Source organism: Sphaeramia orbicularis, chromosome 1 (assembly GCF_902148855.1).
Source record: "Sphaeramia orbicularis chromosome 1, fSphaOr1.1, whole genome shotgun sequence".
Lineage (NCBI taxonomy): Eukaryota > Metazoa > Chordata > Actinopteri > Kurtiformes > Apogonidae > Sphaeramia > Sphaeramia orbicularis.
Window position 1 is genome coordinate 24,603,333 of NC_043957.1, and position 22,954 is coordinate 24,626,286.

General features: G+C 35.4%; 2 protein-coding genes across 2 annotated transcripts; both read left to right on the plus strand.

Annotated features, from left to right (window-relative positions):
* Positions 1 to 373: 373 nt before the first annotated feature.
* LOC115426496 (uncharacterized) lies at positions 374 to 8,236 on the plus strand. Its single transcript, XM_030144647.1, has 5 exons — positions 374 to 670; positions 3,597 to 3,625; positions 3,737 to 3,852; positions 5,002 to 5,022; positions 6,213 to 8,236. Exons 3-5 carry the CDS (start codon positions 3,737 to 3,739, stop codon positions 6,940 to 6,942), a joined length of 867 nt encoding a protein of 288 aa, XP_030000507.1. The 5' UTR covers positions 374 to 670; positions 3,597 to 3,625; the 3' UTR covers positions 6,943 to 8,236.
* Positions 8,237 to 12,997: 4,761 nt separating this feature from the next.
* Positions 12,998 to 17,669, plus strand: LOC115421447 (uncharacterized). Its single transcript, XM_030137381.1, has 5 exons — positions 12,998 to 13,126; positions 13,689 to 13,718; positions 13,828 to 13,940; positions 14,800 to 14,820; positions 15,823 to 17,669. The coding sequence occupies exons 3-5, from the start codon at positions 13,828 to 13,830 to the stop codon at positions 16,616 to 16,618; spliced, it is 930 nt and encodes a 309-aa protein (XP_029993241.1). The 5' UTR covers positions 12,998 to 13,126; positions 13,689 to 13,718; the 3' UTR covers positions 16,619 to 17,669.
* The last annotated feature ends 5,285 nt before the right edge of the window (positions 17,670 to 22,954 follow it).

Consider the following 22,954-nt stretch of genomic DNA (forward strand, 5'->3'; position numbering starts at 1 on the left):
CTACGCAGAAATCCTGATTTTATCTCCATTTGTGGATGATCATACTTTTAAATATCAATTAAAGTTCACACAGGATAATAATGATCAAAGACGTCAAGGTGGTTATATCGTCTATGTTCTGTACTAAAGCTGTACATTTCCATTGGGTTGGCACTTCTTTAACAGAACTGTGCACCACAATTGAAAAATACATTTTTGAATAATTTGTCCATTACCCCCTCAGTGATTCCATTAGGCCTACTAATAACTGATAATATCAGATCAACTTTCACTATGGTCAATAAATATTGCATTAATGCACATTCTGCACAGCTTCTGCACACTAATATTGTTACCATGGATGGATGTTTGTCAGACTAAGTCCCAGTTCTGCTGTTCTGGGAACCTTGACACTAAATTTGTAATGGAATGAGCCAAGAATACAGAACTTCTTAAGTGATACCATCTATGTTCTGAAACTTACAACACATCTTGATATTCATCCCCCATTTTTCAACATCACTTACAGAACATACAGAACTAAGGTATTGCACAACTCTGAGTGCTCTGTCGGGGTCAACTGTTGGTCTATAAAAATGCAAGACTTTCTGATCGACTTCACTGCGACGCCAATTATTCCTGCCATTCAAAACAACTGCACAGCACTAAACAACTTTCTGCAAAGGAGCAGGTAAATGATTGTTTCTTAGTTACAGTTAACACAGAATCCTAATGTTACTGAATAGAAAGTCGTATAAATGGGAATTATGCATTCAGTATATCTCAGTAAGCTGTCCTTACGTGGTCGGTGTATTTAGCGGTATTTACATGAGCTGATAATCAAAATAAGGAGGACACTTACTGCTGATTTTCATCTATTCTTTAACGACTAAGGATGTTTACATAGTACTGACATCCATGCAAATGTCATTTGACTGATTATAAATTACACTGGTTTATATCTGCTTGGTAGCTCAGTCTGGAGTGAAAAAAACACTTTGCAGGAGCTTTGTGCATTACACACAGGGTGCGATTTGTTGGGGGAGGTTGGTGGGGATCAACCGCCCCCTCTGGTTTTTACATCCCTACTTCTGCTGAATGAATTTCATCCCCAGGGGTGATAATGATTAAAAACCAACTGAAATAACAGGCAGGTTGTGACTGAGTTTTCTTACATGTATAGCCTACATTGCTGGCACTAACTTTCACCTGAACCAAACTGCCGCAGTTTCAGAATTTGTAAACGTCCCCATGCACATAAATACATTGTATACCTGACCTATCTCTCACTGTATTTATCAGTAGTTGCTTTTCCATTGGACATCTGCGCAAAACTTTACCGATATTTACTGAATGTCAAAAAAACAGAAGTGCATAATGCCATTTTTTCCATTAAATCACAAATGCAACCATTTGTTTATTGCGAGATGACACGAGAAGTCATTCCATAACCATGGCGATAACTGTAAAGATGGTGTTGATTTACAGATATCTTCATTATTTATTTATTCATTATTTTCATATATTACCCCTCTATCTCTCTATCTCTATCTAAAAATTATTGGGTTCCCCAGTGTGTCCACACATACCACAGCATGTTTCTTCTTCTTTTTCGCTTCTGTAAAGTACATCAACATCCGTTTTTTTAATTCACCTTAATCTAGTTGTGAAAAAAGGTCTTTCCATTGCAGTTTTGCGTGATATACCATTTGCGCTACGCCTGAAAAAACACCTCTTGCCAGTGCAAAAACTTTTAATTGAAAAATGAGACTTTTGGTGAAATTGTCGTTTTTCCATTCGGTAAATTTCTATGCACAAGTTATATTTACGCAATTTTAGGGTCAATGGAAAAGTGACTAGTCTCTCTCTCTCTCTCTTTCTCTCTCTCTCTCTCTCTCAAATGTCACTCATTAGTTCAAAAAACTCTTACATAAATCACATCCTCACTGATGAGCGCAACGGAATGAATGTGTCCACACTGAACAATCTTTTCTTCATCACTGTTAATGGACCAGATGTGAGTTCATTCCCTGCTCAGAAATTCGCAGAGATGTGGAAAAAAGAGGGGCGAAACACTGCAGATGACACACCAACAGGAAAGCAGAAAAGGCCACATGAAGTCCGACATCAGAGCAAACTGTTTACTTAGTGGAATTAGCTGAATTATTTTGACATGATGTGAAATCTTAATCGATTAGGTTTTATGTTAGGTTTTACAGTCTGATTGAGTTGCCTGTTTGCCATAAATCCTCTACCATGTTGGTGTGATCGGCCACTATCCATGGTCTTGAAACTTAATAAGGTCATCTCCCACATCACAGGCGTGGCTGTCAAAAAATTTAATGTTTCATGTATTTTAGTTTGCATTAAAGATGAATGTCCAAATGTTTGACATGTAATTGGGCGTACCGTTAACTTAAAAAAGAATTAGGCCTGTTGATTGCTTGTTTTTCATGATAAAAAAAACAAAACACCCCCCCTGTTTTTTTTTTTGACAAATCACACCCTGATCATGCTCAATATTACTGTCTCATTTGCACCAGTTTTGTACCTGTGCAAAACTTTTAAAAAATCTTTCCTTAGTAAATTTTTCCAAGACTTCATTCATAGTTAACATAGAATTACATTGTTACTGAATAGAAATTAATAAACGGACATTGTGTCTTAAATATTTCTCATTCAAAAGAATCTAAAAATTTCTGTTACATTACGAAAGGAGCTTGGTGTAACATACCACAAGATTACTGAGAAAAATTCTTAAGAGTCAAACAAAGAGAGTTCACCTTGTGTTGTGTTTTGGGCAAATTGACGTCACACTAAATACTGACTTTTGCCTGTAGAAGCAATTCAGTTATTTGTAATGTTTATAATTGTTAAACAGAAATTTCTTCTTGCATATTCTTCTTGAGAAATAATTATCTGGGATTTAGTAGGAGCAACCAAAAAGACAGAAAAATTGACATTTCTCTACAACTATGGAGAGAAAAGACATCGCATCTGCTCAAACTGTGTTACTTACAAAAGTGCATGTGTGTGGAGCAGATTTATTTCTTTGAGCTACGATCTAAATATTACAATAAGACTGGTCCAAGAGAATGCAAAAATGTAGAGTTTTTAGTCAAATAATGACAAAAAACAAGCAAACATTGGAGCACCTAATCCCTCTACAAAGACAAAACCCACACAATGTATGTTCATTACAACCCTGCAAAAGTAACAAAGCTGAAAACGGCCTAAGACTTTTTTATTGTACTGGACATCCATGCTGATATCATTTGTCCATGTCCATGCAAATTGCCAAGATTCAGATAAATGTCATTTGAGTGAATATAAATTATACTCCTTTTTTCAATTTATTTTTTCACTCATTTTTAATATGTCTGATTTCTGTTTTTATCAGCTGCATGTAAAGTGTCTTTGAGTTCTATGAAAAGCCCTATACAAATAAAATGTATTGTTATTATTATTATTACACTGGTTGTAATTGATTGAGTCAGTACTACCCTTGTGTTTTGTGCTTTATATAATGTTTGTCTGGTTTGCACCAGCTTTGTGCCTGTGCCATCTTTTTGAGAATCATTCCCTATTTTTTTATTTTTGTATCTGTTTTCTTATAGGGTTAACAACCCTGACGGCAGCGATAAAGGTGAGTGTGTAGTTTTGGATGCACATGTGAATTTTTGAACCCAGATGACCTATTGTTTAATCTTGTGTGAGTTTATTCCTCTGTACTAATGCTGTTTGTTAAAATATTCAGATGTCTGGCCTGTGGTGGATGGCCGTGGTGTTGGTCATGTTTTTGTCTGCTCAGAACAGTGTGGCTGCCTACGATGAAAAAGAACTTGCAGATCTTGTGAAAGTGATTCAGGAAACGTGAGTCACTTCTGTTCAGTAAAGAGATGAACACTGATTGGTCTGAACATGATGACTGTTGTTCTATGAATTTTCATTATGATCTAGTTTTTAATAGTGGTGTGGGACATGGTTATGATGTGCAAAAGAAGTTTTCGGCTGTAAACAAAGTGTGGACCCTGAGCGTGTACACGTTTTTTAATGAAAGAAGCTTTTGATCTATGAAATACATTTTATTCTCTCAAACAAAAATACAACTCATGCAGGACGAACAGTAGTCACATGGATTTTCAAATTCCATTTGATAGTTGTACACCACTCAACGACACAGAAAATCATTGCTGCCTGTGGCCATCAAAATGTTTAACTCCACCTTATAACCACATGATTCTAATTATAATACTGTCTAGTATATATTGTACAAATTCATACATATATATATATATATATATATATATATATATATATATATATATATATATATATATATATATATATATATATATATATACTGTATATTATATATTTACAGCAAAATTTATGCATATATTTATAAATATATAAAAATACATAAATGTTTTTTTTCTCCCTGTTGTATTGATAATTTCTTTCCTGCTAATTTTTATTACACTTTTTATAACACAAGAACTCCCCCCCCGGGATTGTACAAATGGATGGATGGATGGATGGATGGATGGACGGATGGATGGATGGACGGATTGACAGGCAGACAGACAGACAGACAGACAGATCGATAGATCGATAGATAGATAGACACACACATATTTGTGTATTTAGAGCATTATTTATGTGTATATTTATGGGGTCTTTTTCCCTGTTGTATTGATAGTTTCTTTCCTGCTACTTTTTATGACACTTGAATGGACTGACTGTAACACCCAATAATTTTCCCCTGGGATTAATAAAGTATTCCGATTTGGATGATTGATAACACTACAGCTTATAGTTTGACCTAATCAACATGTTTACATTTTCCACTGTTGGAGTTGTGTTTGTTGTCTCTTGGTGATATGTGGCCTGTTAATATATTCAAATTTAATTAAGGTTAATTAAAAGTAATTAATTGAATAAGTATTCTTCCATTCATCAAACTCTGTAACCTTCTGTTCTGCTCTAAACGATGACACCTTTGTCTTTTTTTATTTGCAGGTATCAACCATCCTTCAAAAAGTAAGTAATTGCAATACACTTATAAAGCTTAAAAACATACAAGGAGAGAATGAAGCAGTAACAGAATCTTAACTAAAGAAAAAAAAGGATGAAATCTTTACATTTAACAAGAAACAGCACTGAAACTATTGATTTTTTTCAGCTACTAGCTCAAAGAGGACAGAAAATGAAGGGTGTGCTGAGTTAGACTTGATTTACACCTACAGTTATTTTTGTCAGATTCAGTCAATATTTAGTGTATTAACCTATAAAGACCCAAAAAGACCCACAAAGACCCACTGGTGACCAAAAGCATCTACTGATGTAAAGAGTTTAATACCTGTTGATCCACTAATCCCATCAATACATTTAATAATTGGCTTAAAATGCAGTTTTTCATCTTTTCATGGCCATCAGATATGACCCATTTGGATGTTCAGAGACTGGGTTTTTTTTGTCTGTGTTTCGCTGTTCTTCTCACTATTTTTCTGGTTTGTATAGTTTGTTAGTTGAATTTTAGCTGTAAATATTCTACAAATACACGTATATTTATGTGCTATACACAGAAAGTGCTTCATAGACTATCACACGGGCTATAACAAAAAATAAATAACTAAAAATAAGAAGCTGGAACGTGAACACAGAAGGCTCTACAGAAGCAAAAATGTTTGAGCATATGTAAAATAGTTGCAAGTTTATTTCTGCAATCTCATGAACATTTACAGTTGTTTTTCATAATAAAGATGAAAAATTCAAGTCTTTTTTTTTTTTTTTTTTTGCTATAATACACCATTTATTCAAAAAAATGCATGTATTACATATAATAATGACAACTAATGGCCAGATATTGAAAGACAAGTTCTTCCTGGCAAAAAAGTGCAAAAGAATTGGCAAAAAAGACATTTTCTAACAATTTCATTGCATAAACAACAAAGAAATCTAGAAGGCCTGTTATACTGGCAGTCACTGTAAAGGTTAAATATAGGAAAATACATGATTTAGAGTGAAAAACACTAAATATAGAAGATAATATTATAATAAATGATGATAAATCACTTAAGAAAGATTAAATAGAGAGAAAAATTAATTAGGAAACTGCCACAAAAGTAGCACTGGGTCTTTATGGGTTCATCCATTTTTCTGTGCAGCACTGATATTACTGTTTTTTTGCTAAATTAGCCTAACATTTGTCTGTATTTGCTTCCTACCAGCAAACCAATCATGTTCGCTATGGCTGTGACCATCCCATACAACAAAAACAGAGGAAAGTACGACTTCAGTGGAGTCAAAGAAGAAGGTCCAAAGTTGAGAAAAGAGGTTCTGAAGTGTTCAGTGTACATTACCAAACAGATCATTGCAGCCACTGTTCTGAAATATGACCGGGTTGATGAACAATGTCCTCATGAACCTGTGCAGTGGCCTGAGTTGCTGCGAGACTGTCCCAAAGCTAGAACATGGACAGAGTTCCAGTCTGATCTGTGCCCTAAAGAAGTTCGGGACCGCAGCCTTAAAAAGCTGGCAGAAAAAAAACCTGGCTTAGTTGATCATGCAGAGTATCGCGTTTTGGACCATTTTAATGAAAAATTAGCCAAAAAAATCAATACAGATGACTTGTTGTTGTTTTACTCCTGGGGCTCCCCATGTGATGACAAATGTACAAACAAAGATTATCAATACAACATTCTTGAAACTATAACTCAGATTAGGAAGTGGAAGAATTACGTTTATGTGTTTTCTAAACCTTTCAAACCTCCACATGTAAAAGACGAAAAACAACTCAAGAACAACCTCCGTACAGCTCTAAAGAATCTTGGAAATAAAGTCGACCTGAATAAAATCTACCGTTGTGATAAAGATCAAAACGATAAAATCGTGTGTAAGAATTGCTCCAATAATGGCCAAGTCCTGGATTATTGCGTCAACAGTAATGAAAAGTACTAGAAAGTTCCTGCAAAGGCTTGATGGAGCTAGAAGAAAGAGTAGTTCAGAACAGCAAATGACATAAGGGGAAAAAAGTTGTTATTTTGGAAGATGTGAAAGGGCAGAAAAGACATTTAAACAAGAAAATAAAGAGGTACAGCTGTAAAAATACAAAAAAACCCATTGAAATAATTTAAGTAAAAGTAACAAAATGATAGAAAAGCAGGAGGAACGGAGGTGGGAGGTTAAGGATGATCTTTTTATTATATAGTCCATTTCTAATCATTGATTTTCAAACATTATTTGGCAACACTTCCTGATTGATCTTTTTGGATTTCAACTGCTCCGCAAACAACTATGAATTAATTCAAGTGTCTGCTTCATATGCTTGCTTGCTTTCCAAAAGATTTTGCTTTCCACCTGCTTCATTATAAAGATAATTAGATCAAATTGACATTTAAAAGACCAAAAGTATGTTTTTAAGGCCTCATGTTGTTTACGTCAATGACTAAAAAACATCTTGGTTGTGAAGCCAACACAGTCCAGGCTTTAACAGAGCAACCAACAGATTAGCATCAACCAATGAACATAGGCTGTTAAAAACCACAGTCTAGGGACATTTGTGTATGTACATCAACATTAATTTAATTGAGGTGTGAAGAAAAGTGCAGATATACAGTATAAATGTGCATGTGAATATAAGATCATTTATTATGTTTAATATTTGACAGGAAAAGTCAGAAAAAAAATATCTCCATTAAGCAGTCTACATTTTTAAAGAAATTTAATAAAAATATATAGATGTATTGAGTAAATATGGAGGTTTATTATTCATACCTGGCAGATTGTTTTATAACACTTATTTCATTTCACTTATCATTTATTGTGCTAAATATTTGATGGGAAAAGTCAGAAAAAACAACTCCATCTCCTTTAAGCAGTCTCAAATTTTTTCCTTTTGTAAAAATTGTAATAAAAATTATATAGATTATAAAGTAAATATGGAGAGTTGTTCTATTTTTCATACCTCATTTGTCCACCAGAGGGCGCTGGCAGTTTGTTTTATAACGCGTAACAATAGGACATCTCAGCTGGTGCGTATCTCAGTCCTGACATTTATTAACCAAATGTAAATGGCTCTTATCCAAACTACATTCTACAGGTATGTCATTTGTTTGACACATTTTAACTGATATAGTTTCTGACTTCATATTCTGTGTCCCTCAGTATTGTCATTGTCATCTAAACAACTGTAAATTAAACCAAATGATATATTTCTGTGCATCTTTTGCAATAAAGCTTAGCTGAGCATCCATTTTGGTCTTTTGTGTGTCATTTTAATAGATTACCATGATGTCGACATAAAATTAGTCTTCCATTGGTTTGTACTATGTAAAAAAGCAGCTTTAAGTTTAAGTTTAACCCTAACCCATGCAAATGTTTGTTAAAGCTCAGATTAAAGTTGAGGGTTGTTATATCAGAACTAGAGAAAACTGTTTAAGACTGTCCACCGTCTCCACTACACCAAAGTCAGGCTGAACAGGATTTATCCCTCAGTCTCTCCAGTGTGTGACAAGTGTAAATTGTTGGAAGGGATCTTGTCTCATTCCTTTTGGTTCTGTTCCTCATTGACAGGGTTCTGGTCTAAAATATTTGACTGGTTCTCCAGGGCCTATAAAAGGCCTCTTCAGCCTGAACCAGGACTTGCTATTTTTGGCTGTTCTCAGACTGTCAGGAATATACCTGCGTCCACTGGAACTTGGAATGATAATCGCTAAGAGGCTGATATTAAAAGAATGGAAGTCTCCAAATCCTCCTTTTTTTCAAATATGGGTCAATGATGTTGTAATTGATACAGATGGAAAAGCTCAGGTCTTTGCGGACATGTTCTGTGAACACTTTTTCAAGTGCTTGGACTCGCATATTTGGAGGAAGTTAGATTGGGTTAAGGTTTATATCTGTATACCAGTGACTGTCCTCTGCCTCTTTAAGTAAGGACTGGCTAGTTAATTAATTAATTAGTTACTAACCACATCTGACCCTTTGTTTTTGTGTGTTTACATAACTGAAAACTGCAAAACAAAATATTATGAAAAAGAAATGGAAAAAAACTGAAGAAAAAGTGACTATTTTCAGCAAAGATATCATTAACTGAACTTAAACCGAGTTTCTCCATCCACTGTCATTGATCCAACTCCATGGGTTTTACTGGTGAATCAATGTTGTAGAAGATGACTGTTTCCATTTTCACTATAGAGCCTCTGAACGTCCAAATGGATCATATCTGATGACCATGAAAAGATGATAAACGGCATTTTACTCCAATTCTTTACATGTATTGATAGGATTAGTGGATCAACAGGTATTAAATGTTTATATTGGTAGATGCTTTTGGTCAGTGGTGGATGTTTGGGTCTTTGAGGGTTAAATTTGACATTAACCTTGACTAGGACTCAAGAATGTACTAAAATGAATTTGGTTGTCAAGTAAAAGTTGTTGTGACTTTAACAAAGAAATTTTTTGGCCATAATTGTGGGCAATCAAGAGAACTACGTGGTAGATAATTTGCTTCAATAATTGTCCATCATACTGTGTCTCCATTTTTTTGCAGCCATCTGAGGCAGGTTGTTAGTCTGGTTTGTTGGAAGTTCTGTGACATAATAAGGGTGCATATTTCTGGTGTGTAGTGGCAGGATTGTCATTCTTCTTACCTCTACTCTCTGTGCATTTTCTCTTTGAAATGGAAACGGCAATTTAAAAAAAAAAAAGCCTTAATTGCACAGGTCTGGTATTACCTGTAAACTGCTGGTAATTTGTAATAATTGCAAAAGTCATCTGTGATCTTAATCCCATGCAAAATCCATGTCTGGATTTTGTAAAATAAAAGTAAATTAGTTAATAAAAAGTCAACTGTCGGTAAATTACCTAATCTACATAGGCACAGGTCCAATGATAATATTAGTCCAGTGTCAATTAACATCTCGGCTATTTTGGTGGGTTATGTAACATTTGTTGTTCCTGCTGTGCATTTGTTCAGCCTACTTCCTGTTTGACATCTATGCAGGTGAAAATTCAGGACGCTCACATCACAACATACCATGGTTATTCAATTAAATCCCTCAGAAAAATAACATCTCAAAAGATGATGAGAATGAAGAACTTTTTTCCATGTTTCAACGCTTTAACGTTAATGTACCTTACTAATATAACATTAGCCCTGTGGAGGGTTAAGTTTCTGTTAATTATGGCTACTGTCAAATGTGTGGCTAGTTTATTACGATTGTGACAAGCACAGATTTAGGCAGCGAGCCGTGCACCTGTGATTTGCACGGCTGATTTCCCATAAGTACGGCCAAAATGGTGCACGGCTGGGTGAAAGTTTTCACTTACCTTGTCACGACCTGATTTTGGCAAAATCCAACTACTTTTTGCAAAAATGAAGCAAATCATCAATCAACTGGACGTGTGTGTGAGTGTGTGTGTGTGTGTGTGGGGGGGTTATAGGTTATGAGACAGACAGATAAGGTGGTGGGGGGGCATTGCCTTGATTCTCCTGAATATAGCAGAAATGTGTAAAACTGTTCATGCATGGACTCGTTCCAAGTTCCCGGTCAAATGTTCTTGCCCCTTATCTTACATTCTGAAACTTATAGCTGCCAAAGTTAAGTTGCACAACAAAAAGGCAATGTTTATGCCTTTGTTTTTATTTATTAATGCCTTATATTTTTGACACAAGAAATACTAAGTTGAAAGTAATTAAATTTTATTTATTTTTATTTGTGTTTTCTTTATTTTCATTTGTGTTTGCAATTGCCTCTATGGAAATGTTTCTAGTCAAGAAAATGCATTTTGTTGCGTATGCATATTATGAATGTAAGAAATAAAACTGTTAATTATCCCCCCCCCAAAAAAAGGAAACCAATTGGTCCTTCATTATTAAGTGAAATACCTTATTTCCTCTTGCGTATTTATAATTGCTCTTTAACCAAGCAAAAATAAGTTTTATCCAATTACTCGATTAATCAAAGGAATTTTCAGTACAATACTCAAATACTAAAATATTCGATAGCTGCAGCCCTAATATTCATCATTTTAGTAGCACAACACACTTGTTTATGTTTATGTTTATGTTTACGCATTTGGCAGACGCTTTTTTCCAAAGCGACTTACAGGGGAAAACCAATTAAATCACTCAATCAATCAAATTTTATTTATATAGCGCCAGATCACAAGAAAGTTATCTCTTGACATTTTATATATAGAGTTGTTCAAAACCAGACTCTAAGTCAATTCTACAGAAACCCAACAGAATCCTCCAGGAGCAAACACTTGTGACTGGTGACAGTGGCGAGGAAAAACTTCCCTTTAACAGGCAGAAACCTGGAGCAGACCCAGACTCCTGGAGGATGGCCGTCTGCCTTGACCAGTTGGGGTTAAAGAGAGAGAGTAGAGAAGGGGAAAAAGAGAGAGCGACAGAGATAGGGACTGGGGGAGAGGGGGAGAAGGGGGGAGTAGGGGGAGACACATGGAGGCGGTTGAGGATAAGTGAGTGGTGATGATGAGGGCAGGGAAGAGGCCGGACCACCGCAGCAGGTCCAGAGATAATCGTGAAAGAATCTGTGGTTGTCCTGGGAAAAACCTTATTAGAATATTTAAAATGGAATGTTTGAAAGTGCTAGGACAGGAGGTGCTCTCGGAAGAGCTGGGTCTTCAGGAGCTTCTTGAAGATAGGCAGGGATGACTCTGTTCTTGTAGCACTTGGTAGAGCGTTCCACCAACGTGGAACGACCCATGAAAAGAGCCTGGATTGTCTTGTACAAGGTCTGGGGACCACCACACTACGTTCCCCAGACGAGCGGAGTGGTCGTGGGGCGACATAAGCTTTTATTAGTGCACCTAAGTAGACAGGAGCAGACCCACGGAGAATTTTGTAGGCTAGGATTAAAGATTTGAATTTGATGCGGGCAGCTATGGGTAGCCAGTGTAACTCAATGAGTAAGGGGGTGACATGTGCCCTTTTAGGCTGATTGAAGACCAGACGCGCTGCTGCATTCTGGACCATCTGTAGTGGTTTGACAACACACTTCCTCCTACAGACTTTCCAGTAAAGGCCCATTTATGCTCAATGATGAAACCATACATGTATATAGACAGAGTGTACTCTTTGTCCCTGTGTTCATTATGTGTGTATTTTTGTCTGTCCTCTGGGAGAAAATGTTCATTCTAGCACAACAGACACATAGAAGTATAAACACGGTGACACCTGACAAAGTTTGAAAGAGACAAACCTATGTACGTACATAAAGTGAGCATAAATGGACCGATGTTACCTGCTTATGGTATCATTTACAGTAGCATCATTTACACAGTGTTACACAAGACTCAGATGACGTGGGTCACAGAGTATTTTCTAACTTCATGAGTACTGTGACGTGTTTACTTTGGCCTCTTATCAAATGTTTGTCACAGAAAAACAGAAGCAAGACAAGAAAAACAGGAAGAACTTACACTAGAGGGGAGTCTACTAGTCATTAACTACGCAGAAATCCTGATTTTATCTCCATTTGTGGATGATCATACTTTTAAATATCAATTAAAGTTCACACAGGATAATAATGATCAAAGACTTCAAGGTGGTTATATCGTCTATGTTCTGTACTAAAGCTGTACATTTCCATTGGGTTGGCACTTCTTTAACAGAACTGTGCACCACAATTGAAAAATACATTTTTGAATAATTTGTCCATTACCCCCTCAGTGATTCCACTAGACCTGCTAATAACTGATAATATCAGATCAACTTTCACTATGGTCAATAAATATTGCATTAATGCACATTCTGCACAGCTTCTGCACACTAATATTGTTACCATGGATGGATGTTTGTTAGACTAAGTCCCAGTTCTGCTGTTCTGGGAACCTTGACACTAAATTTGTAATGGAATGAGCCAAGAATACAGAACTTCTTAAGTGATACCATCTATGTTCTGAAACTTACAACACATCTTGATATTCATCCCCCATTTTTCAACATCACTTACAGAACATACAGAACTAAGGTATTGCACAACTCTGAGTGCTCTGTCGGCGTCAACTGTTGGTCTATAAAAATGCAAAACTTTCTGACCGACTTCACTGCAACGACAACTATTCCTGCCAGTCAAAACAACTGCACAGCACTAAACGATTTTCTGCAAAGGAGCAGGTAAATGATTGTTTCCTGGTTAGAGTTAATCACAATGTTACTGAATAGAAAGTCAAACAAATGGGAATTATGTATTCAGTATATCTCAGTAAGCTGTCCTTACAGACTGAAACATGGTAAATTGTGATAATGTGTAGACCTGATCTGTTGAAGTAATTTGGTCTCTAGGGTAATGGTTGGTGTATTTAGCGGTATTTACATGAGCTGATAATCAAAATAAGAAGTACACTTACTACTGATTTTCATCTGTTCTCTAATGGCTAAGGATGTTTGCATAGTACTGACATCCCTGCAAATGTTATTTGACTGATTATAAATTACACTGGTTTATATCTGCTTGGTAGCTCAGTCTGGAGTGAGGAAAAAAAAACACTTTGCAGGAGCTTTGTGCATTACACAAAATATTTTTGCTCATCTGCACCAGTTTTGTACCTGTGCAAAACTTTTTTCAAAATCTTTCCTTAGTAGTTTTTCCAAGACTTCAACAGTTCTGACATTGTTTTCCAGTTTTAAAACATTTTTTTCTGTTTTTTTTTTTTTTTTTTGGTCTGTTGTCCTTTAGGGTTTACAATCCTGACACCAGCAGCTAAAGGTGAGCATGGAGTTTAGGACACACTCTTGATGTTAAAAACCCAGACAACCTGCCCTTGTATTTTGTGTGAGTTTATTCCTCGGTGCTGATGCTGTTTGTTGACATTCAGATGGCTGGCCTGTGCTGGATGGCTGTGCTGGGCATGTTTCTGTCTGTTCAGAACAGTGTGACTGCTGTGAACCAAAATGAACTCCCAAGACTTGTGGAACTACTTTTGAAAGCGTGAGTCAAACTTCTGTGGAATACAGAGAGAGACACTGAAAGTCCCAAAATATAATGATCTTTTTTTCTGAATTGTTTAAATATAATTTTTCATTATGACCTATTTTTTGATAGTGGAGTGGGACAGAAGTTTCCTGTTATTTAAAAAACTGGACCCTGAATGTGTACCCTCCTTAAAAAAACAAGAAAAAGAGGAAACTTTCTATTAAAGCATGAATAAAATATTTTATATTCATACAAACGAAAACGCTACTCTAATTCTAATTTCCTTTGATACTTGATAAACCTGCAGCTTATGAGCAGCTGATCATATCAACATGTTTATACCATTGAACTGTGTTTTTTGTCCCTTGGTCAGGATTTTTCCTACTCTGTCAATTCTCCTTCTTAGGTATTAGCAATAAATCATGGATTTAACTTTTGTGTAATTAATGGGAGAGTCACTCTGATTAGCCAAGTCAAAATAATTTATCGTTACTTTACTGGTGTAGAAAGGGGGCTTATAAATTTATTATGGGCTGTTGAGTTGCCTTAAATAGTAGACAGTGAGAAAATAAGACATTCATCCATCCCTGTTTCATTTGATCAACTCTTATGATAGTTTTAACTTGGCAATTTCCATTTCCTTCAATCATATAATTATTACAACCCCTAAGATATCTTACTAGAAAAGGACAATTGATTATGCCACCTTAAAAGGGCCATTGCTGCCTCATTTTTGACTGATGAAAAACCCTATTACTGGTATGACCTGTTAATATATTAGAATCTAATTTAAGTATTCTTCAGTTCATTAAAATTTGCAAACTTCTGCTCTGTACCATGAATAAATACATATTGTCTCTTTTTTTATTCACAGGTATCAACCAACCTTCAAAGAGTAAGTCATTTTAATAACCTTAACTCATAAAGCTTTGGGAAAAGTTAAATAACTAAAAGAAATGTATAAGATGACATTAAAACCATACAACCAAACAGTGTAACAAAATGTAGCATTAACAGAAACTTATGCCCAATCCACACTTAATGCAGATATTTTGCAGAACAGATGCTTCACGTATGGGTCTTATGTCCACATGTAAACAGACCTTTAGGTCACAAAAACAGAGATTTTTAGAAACAAATTGAGATTTTTTTTTTTTTTTGTAGAAAACAGAGAGATTAGGAAACGGTGGCATGACACTCCAATTACTCCAAGTCTATTCCTGCTTTGTGTAATGAAGCTGCACCTGAAACATCAAATTCAGGTGTATAAATCAGTGTATGACCTGCAGTAGGTCCAGGTCAACACAGACACCTTGGGGAGATAAACCAGACCAGTCATGTACCAGTGTTGTGGTGAAATCAACATTAAAGAAAACACTTCATCAACCCAAAACAACTTGTAATGTTGTTTACATTTATAACTGAACTTGTTGCTGCTGCTTCACCTTGATAACAGATTAAAGCTGCTGTGTCATCCAGTATCCAGTATTATATAGTATTAACAACTGTATGGAGTTTAAAGTTGGCCAGAAACAATAGTTTACCCAAGAGTGTATGGGCTTGAGGTCACTTTATGTTCTACTGAATACAGAAAGATTTTGTAAAACAAACATCATGGGGAATTGTTTTTAATGAAGGGGGAAAATGCAATTTTAGAAAAATATCCGTAATAGTGTGTACAGGGCATATAACTATAGATATATTTTAATCAACTAGCAGGTAAAAGAGAACAGAAAAACAAAGATGAGTGGAGTAAGACTTGACTTTACGGTATATTTTAGTGTTGTCAAAATTAGTCTATATTTACTGTACATTAATCTAACATTCTGTAGTTTGATTGGTTTCCTGTTTTCATGTTAAAGTGCATTTACATTTGTTTGCATTTCTTTTCTGACAGCAAACCTATGATGTTCTCAATGGCTGTGAGCATCCCCTACAACGAAAAAACAAAAAAATATGACCTTAATGGAGTCACTGACAAAGGTGAAGCTGTGAGGAACACGATTCAAAAGTGTGCAGTGTACACCAGCAAGCAGATGGTTGCAGCCACTGTTCTGAAATATCAAGATGTTCAAAAACTATGTCCTGATGAACCAGTGCAGTGGTTAGAGTTGCTGAAAGGCTGTCCCAATACAGTTAAGACATGGGCTCAGTTTAAGTCAGATAAGAATCTGTGCCCCGTAGCTGTTAGGACTAAAAACCTTGAGGACATGAAAAAGAAAAATGGCTTAGTGGATCATGCAGAGTATCGTGTTCTCCAGCATTTTGACACTATAGTCAAAAAAGTTCCGACAAACGACTTGCTGTTGTTTTATTCTTGGGGCTCTCCATGCGATGATAAGTGTACCAAGGAGTCATGTTGTTATAACATCCTCGACAAAATAACTAAGATTAAGGATTGGAAGAGTTACGCTTTTGTGTTTTCTAAACCCTTCAAACCTGCACAAAGAATGGACGAACAACAACTCAAGAACAACCTACGGGGTGGTCTTGAGAAGCTTGGAAGTAAAATCAATCTGCTTAACATCTACCGCTGTGACAAAGATAATAAAGGTACAACCGTGTGTGCCAGCTGCTCCAGTAATGGCCAAGTTTTAGATTATTGCATCGAGGGGAATCAAAGTGAATGGAAAGTGCCTGACCCTAGGCTTGGTGGTGTAAGAAGAAACAGTATTGGTGGTAGCTCAGAATAACACCAGCCCTGGTCAGGTGCAAATGGCAGACAGAAAAAAATTAGTGCAAAAAAATGTTGTTTTGGTGGATGTGAAAGAGCAAGAAACAGAAGAGGAGAGTAAATGATAGGATCTGAGGAAATACATTTCTGGTAATTGGATTCAAAATGTTTTTAACCACATTTCTTGATTTGTGCTATTGGATTTCAACTGCTCTCCAAACAACAAATGTAAGCATCTGCTTCATATGCTTGCTTTCCAAAGGTTTTCGCTTTCCACTGTCTTCACTGTAAAATATTGTTTTTTAACACCACATATTTACATCAGTTTTACTTATAACCCTACAAAATCAATGGTTCGATACAGTCCAGGCTTCAACTGAACAACAAACACACATTAACATCATACAATAAATATAAACTATCAAAAACCACAGTATAATGGAGAGACAACTGTGTATGCACAAATCATGTAATGATTAAAATAACTGATCAAAGAAAAAAGGGAGGACAAATACAATAAATACAACTATATCTGGAAAACTAATTACCATTAATTCTTTTAACAGAGGGCTTAAAGCATGGCTAAAAGCAAACCAACAGTGCTTACATGTATAGACACAGACTATTATTCCTATTTTTATTATTATTATTATTATTATTATTATTATTATCATTATTATTATTATTATTGCGATCATGTATTTTGCTTGTTTTATTTCTTATTGTTGATTATATGCTGTGCATTTTAGAAAAGCCACTTATGGACTGGTGTTGAAAACTAGTACGTGTGCTATGTACATCCAAGCAAAGCATCTGGTCTGTCCTTTGGAACACTCACAATGTACTTGTGATGTCCATATCAAATAAAATAAATTTAATAAGAAAAAATAAATAAATAAAGCAGTCTTTTTATTTTTATGTTGTGAAAATTTCTGATAAAAATATATTTGTCGTTTTTGACTTACAAGTTATGTGTCCCTTGGTACTGTCAATGTTATCTGTTCTAGTGTAATCAAACCGAATGATATGTTTCTGCCAATCTTTTGCAATACAGCTTAACTGAGCAACCATTTTGGTCTGTTTGTGTGTCATTTTATTCAATTAACATGATCACCGCTTAACAATGAAATGTAATACATGAAAAAAAAAGCTTAAATTAGCTTTTTAGTTAAAGTAAAAAAATGAAATTTACCAATCAAAAACACTTTTATAGAAAGAGTATTTCTGGTTATCATTTTTTTTGTAATTATACCAATAAAATCGCACACTCTAACCACTGTAAACAGTTGTCACTTACCATCAGATGGTGCGTTCACTGTCACACTGCTGACTTCAGGCATCCGTGTGGTAATGGTGTATGAGTTTTTATTTCATTTTATTTTTTCAGGTCAGTATATCAGACCTACAAGAAGAAGAATAAATAATGAAAATAAAAATAAGTTAATTTAACAACCCATTGCAAGTAGAGGTTGACAACAATATATACATATAGTGTGTAGCTCTCTCCACGTCACCTAAGGCACTGGTTGGCTCCTTAATATAGGTAATTACTGGTCCTCTGAAACCACCATCATGATGCCATAATGTTGTGAGAACTGAACAACTAGACAAAGCAAAAATACACTTGAGAACTACTTTGTGCATAACATGTAAACAAACAACTAATAGCGCTAGCCTAGCATGCTAACATAACGTCATTTACGGTTAGTAATGAAATATCTCGGAGGGCACTTGCCGTGAAAAGACTTGTGTAAGTCCACATCGGTCATTTTAGCATTGTAATCAGAGGTCTTTGTCGTGTCTTTTTGTAGGTGTGATGTAGTGCTAGCAGAGTCTTGTGGCCTCTTGACAGTGACCTCTGCTAACCTGTTGTCCATAACAGGCCTCTGTTCACTTCACTGATATTTCACACAAACTCATAGTCTCGCGAGATCACATTCTTTTATTTCATCCAGTTACAGTCTTTTAAAAAAAAAAAAAATTAACATCAAAAATCATATAAATTATTCATTTACAGCATGAAATTGGATTATTTGTTTGCTCCTGATCACCTCAAATAAAACACTATGGACATGAGGAGCATTTAAGTTTTGGTAAATTCAAATGTTATTGTATCAGAACACAGAAAACTGAAGAACTGAAGAATGAATTTTCCAACAACATGTATAATCAACTGAACATAAAAATAAGTATTTACAATTACTGTCATTTATCAAACTCCATGGGTTTCACTGGTGAATTAATGTTGCAGAAGACGACAGTGTTTCCATGTTACAGAGCCTCTGAATGTCTCAACTGATCATATCTGATAATACTGAAAAGCTGAGAAACTGCATTTTACCTGAATTGTATTGATGGGATTTGTGGTTAAGAAGTTATTAAACATTTTAGATTAGTTGATTTTTTTGTTGCTGATGGCCGGTTAGGTCAGTCTTTGGGATTTAACAGTTTGTTCCTGACATTTCTTATAAGTGAAGTGAGCTTTATCCTGTTTATATCTTGAATTAACTTGAAGACATGAGAGACCTAATCATAAGAGCTCTTACGAACTGATGAGGTCATAGTCTAAATGCATTAAAGATGCACTGAATATTCATTGTGATTGTACATCTCAGACCATATTTGGAGGTGATGTGGGCCTCTAAATGTGTCCACATTTTTGTAGCAATACAAAAACAAATATATCCTGATGCGTCATTATCAGTTTAACTGGTCGAGACCACTTTTATTGAAGAATTTTTCCTCTCTGTTTCCACTTGCTCTGTTTCTCTCTCAGTAAGGTTGTAAGACCATGACTTTGCTGTTAGGTGCGTAAAAATGGCTTTTCATTGTGAAATACAAATTGTTTGAAATACACTTTATTTAACTGATGTCCTTGGAGGCAAAACACAACATACGGCTATAATATTAAAAAATAAATAAAAAAGGAGAAAAATGAGATTTGTTCCCAAGTGGTCATTCAAGACAAAAGGAAACGCGTGGTCATGGATGGACACGTTTAGAGATGGCCATGTGTGATCACAAATAAAGTGCGAACAGGGCCATTGTTCCACAGTCTGCCAACACTCTAACAAATGGGTTAATTTTTATGAACATCACTAACACAAAAATCATAAGTTAAAGCCAGTCTGGTCCAGCTTATTGTTCAAAGTGTAGTGAGACCTGGCTCCATGGTACATTTTGCAACAGTTTGAGACCTGGAAGATGTTTTACAGCCTGCATGTGCTCTTTTAATAAAGTAATGTTTCCCATGAAAATACAGAAGTAAGATAAGTAGATGTGAACATGAGTCATCCTTGAAGCAGAAGTCCTGATTTTATCTGTGTCTTGATGATTAAGCTGTCAGTAAGTGTTAACACACATCTTTAGGTGTGGTGACATCAGGTGCCCAATGGTTCATCCTTGGCTAGCTTGGTTTAATAACTGTTACATCTTTAATATTCCGTGTAATTCCTTGGACACATTATTCTCTCTGGAGGTTTAGTTAAAAAAAAATACTGTCACTGAAATGTCATTCTCCATATTTATTTCTGGAAATTTTATCTGACCTGGACAATACATATATATATATGTAGGCCTCGTTATGCGACATTTAGGAGTTGTAGCCATAGTAGGTAATTTCACAACCTTGTCCCTAGGTATGATTTTAAGAAGCAACACATACACAACAAGTGGTGCCAGGCACAACAAACCCTGTCCCTTGGACAAATTTCGCCCATTTTAAGTAAATGGGAAGATTTTAAAAATTCATAAAAAATTTGAACTTTGACCTACTGCTCCCAAAATTTAATGAGATCCATTCAGGGTCACTGGCAATCTATAAAGTCAATTTAGTATGGATTCAACCAACAGTTTTGCTGGTAGAGTGTTAATAAACAAACAAACAAACTGAACCAAAAACAATACCCTGTCATACCTGCTGCCAGACAATAGTCTGGTTTTGTCTGTCTTTTATGTTTTGTTTGTCTCTTCCTGTTTTATTTTGTTAAGTTTTCCCTCATGTGTCGTGTCTGTCGTCTTTACTTCCTGTTCCCTGATCATCCTCACCTCTGACCTGATTACCTGTCTCCGCCCTGATTTGCTCCACCTGTGTCTAGTTGTCTTCCCTCCCTTTTGTGTTTTTAAACCCTGTCTCTTCCCCCTGTCAGTCGCCAGTTTGTAACTCCAGTAGTTCAGACCAGCGTACTTGACCTCGTTTGTTTGCCTGTTTTTTGACCTGTTTTGGATTCCTCGGTTTCTCGTCTTCTGCCTGATCCCTGTCGGTTTTGTCTGCCTCATCTGATCTGGTTTTGACCTTCTCGCCCTGACTACCGGTACGTGAGTTTGCCTAGTCCTTATGTCCTCTTGCTCGATTGTTAGCCTGCCTGTGTATGACCTGTTTCCGTCCCTGACCTCCCTTTGCTTTTCCCCAGTCGGGGAAAAGACTCCTAACACCGCTCGGGGAGACGGGCTGCTGCCCTCGATCCGGAGGACGAATCAGAGGAGGAAATCCCCAACCATTATCCTCAAGATTCTGTCACTCATTATATTTTTTCACCTGTGTGTGAACAATAAACCTTTTGGAACTAACTTTTGTTGTCGGAGTTCTGCATTTGGATTCTGTGTTTGTACTAACGGTATCACATACCCCTTACCTCCCCTTCAGGAGCAGGGTAAAACTTAATATGATAGAACAATTAAAATCAATGAAGACTCAAAATTTGACAATATTCAAACACATTGATACAGATGAAGAAACAAGAAACAGTATGCAAGTGAAGAAAACAAAAATAACTTATACAAATAGCAATTGAACATTAGAATACTTTATTGGTGGGAAGTGATTGTGTGGTACAGTTGCTCCGTGCAAGAATAATAAAAGTAGCAGGCTAGAAATTATCAATATATATCAATATATATAAATAAAATAAAATTTTATATATATATATATACACACACACACACACGTTTTGCATTTTACCTGTTTGTTTTTCCTTGTGGTAACTCCTTTACTGTTCTATTTTAAGATCATTTGACTGAATAGTTATGGTACAAGGCCATACACACAAATCTATTATATAAATTAGAGGTTTAAATAAAACCATAATAAGATGGAACTTTTCTTTTATTATATAACAGTGCCTCTTTACTGGGTTTTGGTCCAATGTTTTTAAGGCTTGGCTATACTGAGAGTCTAAAGGTTTCATTGTTGTTTGGGTTTCCTGGATACATAATAAGAACAATTTGATAAAATTATGGAATGCATATATAATGGCACTTCTTTTGTTGGTTAACAAGATATTATTGGCAGAAAACCCTTTTTTTTGAGACAAGACTGGTCTTGACAGTTTTGGACACTTCCCTAATCAAATTATATATATATATATATATATATATATATATATATATATATATTTTTTTTTTTTTTTTTTTTTTTTTTTTGTTAAAAAAAGAATAAGAAAGTGAAGAAAAGAAAACCTGAATATTTGAACTCATTTGCTTGTTTCTGATCAGTAATTATAATAAAGCACTTACATGGTTTATGTTCTGAGAAGCACATTGAAACTATTTTAAAACAAAAAATATTCTTTAATCCACTATGAAACACTGATTATTCAATATTCCTATAAAATACCTCAGTAACCTGAGGTATTGAATAGGATAAATAATTATGTCATCAGCATACACAGCATAAGCAACAACGTATAGAGTATTTAGAACAATAATTCCTATTCTACACTATATACTATCACTAATTTGTTGTTTCTTCCATCAGTTGCCACAGTACTGTGGTTGCAAAATGTACAAAAGAATGCACTGAGGTATATGCCATATATCACCACAGCACTGTGGCAACAAGAGGCTAATGAGTTCATGTAACAGTATCCGTGATAAGTTCTAGTACAAATTCTAACATTTGATTGGCTCTATGACAGTAGACAAACCAAATTTTATGCTACAGTACTGTGGCAGTAGACGCTGCCTTATGTTTTTTATGTCAGAAGGAGATCAACCCATAAAAGGAACACTTCATCCGACAGTTTGTGGCAAACATTGAACGTCATTGCATTTAGAGATATGTAGCTGATAAAAACGGTTGACTGGAAAATAATTAAAAGTACAATATTGACTCAGAAATGTGGTGGAGTTTGATGCTTTAGAAAATGGAAACAGTCACCTGACCATAAGTACTTCAAATTTACTCTTTAATACTGCAGTAAAATGACGTCGTTGTTAATTCAGTTTAGTATTAAACATTAACTTAAATATTAAAAGAAAAGGAAAGCAAAAGAACAAAAAATGGCAGTGAATTTATCGTTTTTTAATTCATTCATTCATTCATTTATTTGTTTCGAGCAGAAGAAAACACAAAGCT